We start from the raw sequence: 5,187 nt of genomic DNA, 5'->3' as shown, positions 1-5,187 counted from the left end.
GCTGCCAAGGGCGGCACCGGCCACACACTGACACGCGGGGGGCGTGGGCCGGTGGCTGTCAGGACCCCGCTCAGCTGCGAGGCCCTGGCCTCCCCTCTGCCAGAAGCACCACGCGGCCGGCGAGGAGCCGGTGGAAGCAAGGTCCTTGTGTCATCTGGGGACAGGAGCCTGCTGACCAGACCAGTCTCACCCGCTCCATGACCAGGGGCTATCACCCAGCCAGGAGCGGCGTGCGGGTCTGACCCTCAGGCAGCTCTGGGCCCCGCACACCCGTCACACCCCCAATGCCCCCCCTCCCTGGGGCGACGCCGCCTCTGCTCTTGGCTCACCTGAAAGGCACCTGTAGGGCTGGCTCCTGCGACCTGCTGACCAGGCGCTGCGGACCTTGTCCAGGACGCAGACCGCAGGGAGAGGCGGTGGCTGAGCCGCGCTCGGTCCAGCAGAGACAGGCCTGGTTCCTTCACAGATGAGCGGGCGGGCGGCCTGACCGCGGGCGGCCCCACGTGCGGGCTCCAGGACACAGTGCTGGTGCCCGGCCAGGCCCAGTGGCCACACTGCCCCCCCCCCCCCGCTTCAGCCCCGGTGCGCTGTCACACCTGGGGGCTCACACCCCGGGGCGTCACACTCAGTGGCGCCACACAGGCCACCACACTGGGCAGCAGGCGAGGCCAGGACTGGGGGCTCGGGCCATGTTTCAGTTTCAAAGGGCAGCTCAGAGCGCCGTGCAGGACACCTGCTGACCGTCCACCACCACACACCCAGGGCAGCCCCACGCGACGGCCCACAGAGGGCACACAGGGGGCGGTGGCGTGGCGTGGTCAGCGCCCGCCCTGGGGCTGACCTGGCACCTGACCACACAGACAGACAGGCAAGGTGTCGCGTTGGGCCACACGGGCCCAGCCTAGCCTGAGGGACACAGGGGTGTGTCCAGTGTGTCCCTGCTGTGTCCAGGCCATGGGCCGTGTGTCCGGGCTCATGGGCATGCTGCTCCCTCGGTCCTGCCCTGGGGGTTGTGGGGGGCTGGGAGAGCCTCTCCTCGCCGGCTAAGCGGGAGCTGGGGCTGAGGGCTTGAGGGCAGAGGGGGGGTTGCTGGCCAAGTGGGGTGCATCTCCCCTAGCCCGCAGGCCACGGCGCCTCTGCTCCCGCCAGCATCCTGGGTCTCAGCCGTGGGCGCGGCCGCGGCGGGCAGCTGGCCCCGGCACCGGCTCTCTCAGGGTGACGTGGGACACCGCCCGGAGACCGGCAGGGTCGCAGCGGGCAGGTGTGCCTGACGGGGCCGTGCACGCGGTGGGCGAGCCGGTGGGGGTCACCACGACTGGCCCTGGGCAGAGGCTGAGGGCGCCCCCACCCCTGGCGAGGCTCCTCAGGAAGCCACAGCTCCTGACCAGGGCGGTGCTGAGGGGCCAGCCAGGCTGAGGCCGTGCCAGTGCCCACGGTGACCAAGGCCCGGCCGAGCAGAGTAGCTGGTATGGTGCCCGGCGAGGGGGAGGCTGGGGGCCGTGCCCTGCAGGAGGGCAAGAGTCAGGGCTGAGCAGCACAGGCAGGCGTCTGTCCATCTGTCCATCTGCTGTTCCGGGCAGAAAGGAGGCCCGGCTTCCTGTGCGCCCCAGTGCGGCCAGCGTCTCCTTTCTGGACGCTGGCTCCAGCCCTCCTCTGGGGCAGGCGGGGGTGCAAACGCCCTGCTCCCTGCATGCCTGTGGGGGCAGGGCGGCCTCTCAGCCACTGGGAGTCTGCACAAGTTAGGGGCCACAGCTGAAGGGCGGGGCGCCCTAGCAGCTGCAAGACCCCAACCCGCACCACAGGCCGGTCCTCTCCTGCCCTCTGCTCAGGGCCCTCAGTGTCCAGCTGCTGTGGCCTGAGGCGGGCGGGGCTCAGTGAGAGGAGAGTGCCCAGGCTGCATTGAGGTTGGGGGCCTGGGGCCCCAGGCCACCCGCCCAACCCAAGGGTGGCGGCCACAGCTGCCCTCTCCCGGAGCTGCAGCCAGCCCAGCTGGCAGACGCAGGTGGGGCCGTGGGCTGGGGGCCCCGTGACCCGGGGGTTCCTGTGGGCTGGGGCGGGAACTGGGAGCAGCAGGCCCGTCAGTCAGGAGATCGGGGCTGTGCCGAGGAGCCAGGTTTCGGGGAACCCACGAGGGACACCCAGGCTGCCGGCCTGGGCCAGAGTGGAGGGCTGAGGCCCAGCCCCACTGGCCCCGCTGCTGACCCCCCGGGGCCCGTGCTCCAAGCCTGTCTCGCTCGGCTGAAGCCCAGCTCTGGCCTGCCCCGCCGCGCTGGCCGGCAGCGTCCTTCCACAGCCTCCCTGGCGGCTGCTGTCCCGCCACGAGACGCGGGCCGGGCCCAGCGGCCGGCAGCCCCACTGCCCCTCGCCTGCCGCGCCCCAGCCTGCAGAAGTCCTGCTGCCCGCGGCCCACGCCCGCGACCCTTCCCTGGGCCCCGCTGGGCCGGCAGCCTCCTCCCAGCCAGCAGCTCCCGGGCACCTGCCCCCAGGGGCGGCCCCAGAGCCCAGTGCCTGACGGAGGAGCAGATCGAGGAGCGAGGCGGGCTCTGAGGGCAGGCGAGGAGGGCGCGGGTAGGTGGAGGTGGTCGAGCTGGCGGCATCGACCCCGCCGGAGGGAGCGGCCTCCGTGCAGGGACGGGACAGAGAGCCATCTGGCCGGGCGGGGGCCTGCAGGGGCCTGGGGCAGCCCAGCCCCCCGCGGCCCGGGCGCCTCAGCAGCGCCAGCTTCCTGGCTTGGTGGGGCTGACTGGGGGAAAGCCCGGAACCGGAGGGCGCACTGAGGCCGCTCGTGGGCTGGGGCAGGCGAAGTGGGCGCTGCGGGCAGTGGGCAGGTCCTGCGGCTGTGCTCCAGGGCCCGCCCCGCAGGCGCCAGCTGACCAGAGCGGGGAGCCCCAGTGAGCAGACAATGGAGGAGGCCGACAAGGCCGGGCCGGGCCGCAGGCCACGGGGTGAGCGGGAGGGCTGGACGCCGGGGCTGGTGGCCAGGCAGCTGACCTGTCCCTCTGCCGACAGAGTTTTGGCGTGATGACCGGGGAACCCTTCAAGCTGGACTGGTCGGAGCGCCCCGCCCCCCCTCCGGGTCCACCCTGGCCCGCCGCCCTGCGCCACGGTGGACAATACTCTGCAGCAGCTGCGTGGTGCTTCCCTGGCGAGGGGCCAGCGGCACGTGGGTCTGGAGAGGGGAAGGGATTCCCAGGCTGGCCAGGGGCGGCCGAGCCCACTGACTGGCACTGCTCTGGGCCCAGGAAGGCCTGCGGCCAGCTTGGGCGCCGCGCCCCGCCCACAGCGGACACCACTTAGACTCGACCTTTATTCTCCAAAGTGCCAGGCGCTCAGTAGGCCCAGGCCCGAGGCTCAGCCTGCGGCCTCCTCTGGGCCCGGGCCTGCTGGCGCTGGACGGGCCGTCACACAGCAAGGAGGCGAGAGCTGCGGCAACGGGCCGGGCGGCCGGCTTTCCCTGGGCCCTGGCTCCAAGTGTCCCTGCACTGGCCCCTCTGGGCACAGAGGGGGGTGCTGGCAGTATTGGGAGGCCTGAAGAGTTTCCCTGAACCCCTCTGAGGGACCCCGGGGCCCAGGGAGGGGGCTTCTGGGCTAGTGGGAGGGGGTCAGCGCTTGCTGTCTGGGCTTGGCCATCCTGATGGCCTCGTCGTAAGAGGGAGGCAGCTCCAGGGCGTATAGACTGTAGGCAGGTGGGGTCATGGAGTCCAGGTCCAGCTCCCCAGAGGGCAGGGGCATCCTCAAGCCCAGTGGGTCCTGGATAGAGCTGTAGGCTGCAGGGGACCAGAATGGGTTTGTGGGAGCCTGGCCTTCTCGCCCCGTTTCCCCTGCAGGTGGCCTGCCGCACTCACAAGTCACAGTGCTGTGCACGGGGCTGTCGCTGTCCATGGGGATGGCCGTCAGGTCGCAGGGACGAAGTGCTGGGGACAGGTGGGCCTGGGCGTGCACCCGTTTCCGGAGGCAGCAGAACCGGACACAGCTGGCTGTGACCCCACACAGCAGCAGCAGGACAACAGCAAGAAGGACAAGCCTGGGCGGAAGGAGCGAGACCCACCACTGGACTGCCCCGGGCCATGGGCGCCTGTCCCTCTGGGCAGTCACAGCCCAGCCGCTCAAGAAAGGACAAGGGACAGGAGAGAAGGTCAGAGGACGTGTCTCCAGACCGAGGCCACCTTCCTGGCCTGAGCTGGACCTGAGGACCAGCCCGCCCTGGCCGCCTGCTGCTGTCCCTCCAGGGCTGGCCGCAAGTGGCCTTGGGCTCACTCCCAGGACACACTGTCCCGGGTTGAATGCACAATCCTGGCCAGACCAGTGTCGTGCTCACAGGCGGGCACCGGGCAAGGAAGGAGGGTGGGAGGTGGACAAGCAGGCCAGAGGGCAGCCCTGCCAGAGCTGGGCTGCAGGGGCCACTTGGAGGGCCCTCTGGTGCTGGCCCAGGGCTGGGTGGGCCTGCTGAGGGCCCAGCACCTGCCCTTCCAGGAGGCCCGAGGGCAGACCTGGGGCCAGCATGGAGTGGGGGGCCTGGTGGGGGTGAGGGGGCAAGAGCTGTCGGACCCGGCTGGAGCGGTGGCCTCCACTTACCCCACGTGCCACAGGCTGCTCCAGCGGGCCTGGGCCGGGCACCTGCGGGGAGGCGGCACTGGGGCAGGCCGGCGGGGGCGGGCCGAAGCTCCGCCCGCACCTCCCCGGGGCGGGGCCGGGCCCCAAGCTCCCTCCCCACGACTTACTGCTCCGAGGGGTCGCAGCTGCCCTCTGCGAAGCCGAGCGCCACCTGTGGGGACAGGGATGAGCCCGGGGCGGGCACGCCTGGGCAGCCCCGCCCGCGGCGAGCGGGCGAGCGAGCGCCGCGCCCCAGGCCCCGGCAGGCAGGGACGGCAGGGCAGGCCCGCACTCACTCCCTGGTGCGGGCCGCGATCCTGCAGAAGGGCGCGATGAGCCTGAGGTTCTGGTCTGCGGTCAGCTGCAGAGAAGCAGGAACAGCCACAGCCTCACCCACGAATCCCGGCGCGGGCCCCCCCCCCCCCCTGGACCCGGAGCCCCCAGGGCTCCCACCTCGGCAGCCCCCTCTTAGGCCAGGTCAGCCAGAAAGACCTCGATGAAGTGGCTCTTCACTCCGTTGGGGGCCTGGCTGTCGGGGTGCAGAATCTCGGTGGTCAGCAGCTCCACCAGCCGATCGGCCTCGCTGAGGAGAAA

The 5,187-nt window shown here is 71.7% G+C and overlaps 1 protein-coding gene across 1 annotated transcript in view; it reads right to left on the bottom strand.

The window, feature by feature from the left end:
• Positions 1 to 3,310: 3,310 nt before the first annotated feature.
• Positions 3,311 to 5,187, bottom strand: part of TMEM52 (transmembrane protein 52) — a 3,089-nt gene continuing 1,212 nt past the window's right edge. Inside the window, exons 2-6 of the mRNA XM_012734534.1 lie at positions 5,086 to 5,176; positions 4,722 to 4,765; positions 4,576 to 4,617; positions 3,846 to 4,024; positions 3,311 to 3,767 (exon numbers count right to left, since the gene is read on the bottom strand). Coding sequence (XP_012589988.1) covers positions 3,589 to 3,767; positions 3,846 to 4,024; positions 4,576 to 4,617; positions 4,722 to 4,765; positions 5,086 to 5,176 — 535 coding nt within the window. The 3' untranslated portion in view covers positions 3,311 to 3,588. The remainder of the gene's footprint in view (positions 3,768 to 3,845; positions 4,025 to 4,575; positions 4,618 to 4,721; positions 4,766 to 5,085; positions 5,177 to 5,187) is intronic.

Source organism: Condylura cristata, unplaced genomic scaffold (assembly GCF_000260355.1).
Source record: "Condylura cristata isolate star-nosed mole 26May11 unplaced genomic scaffold, ConCri1.0 scaffold00058, whole genome shotgun sequence".
Lineage (NCBI taxonomy): Eukaryota > Metazoa > Chordata > Mammalia > Eulipotyphla > Talpidae > Condylura > Condylura cristata.
Note: the sequence above shows the minus strand (reverse complement) of the source record. Positions and strands in the feature narration are given on the sequence as shown.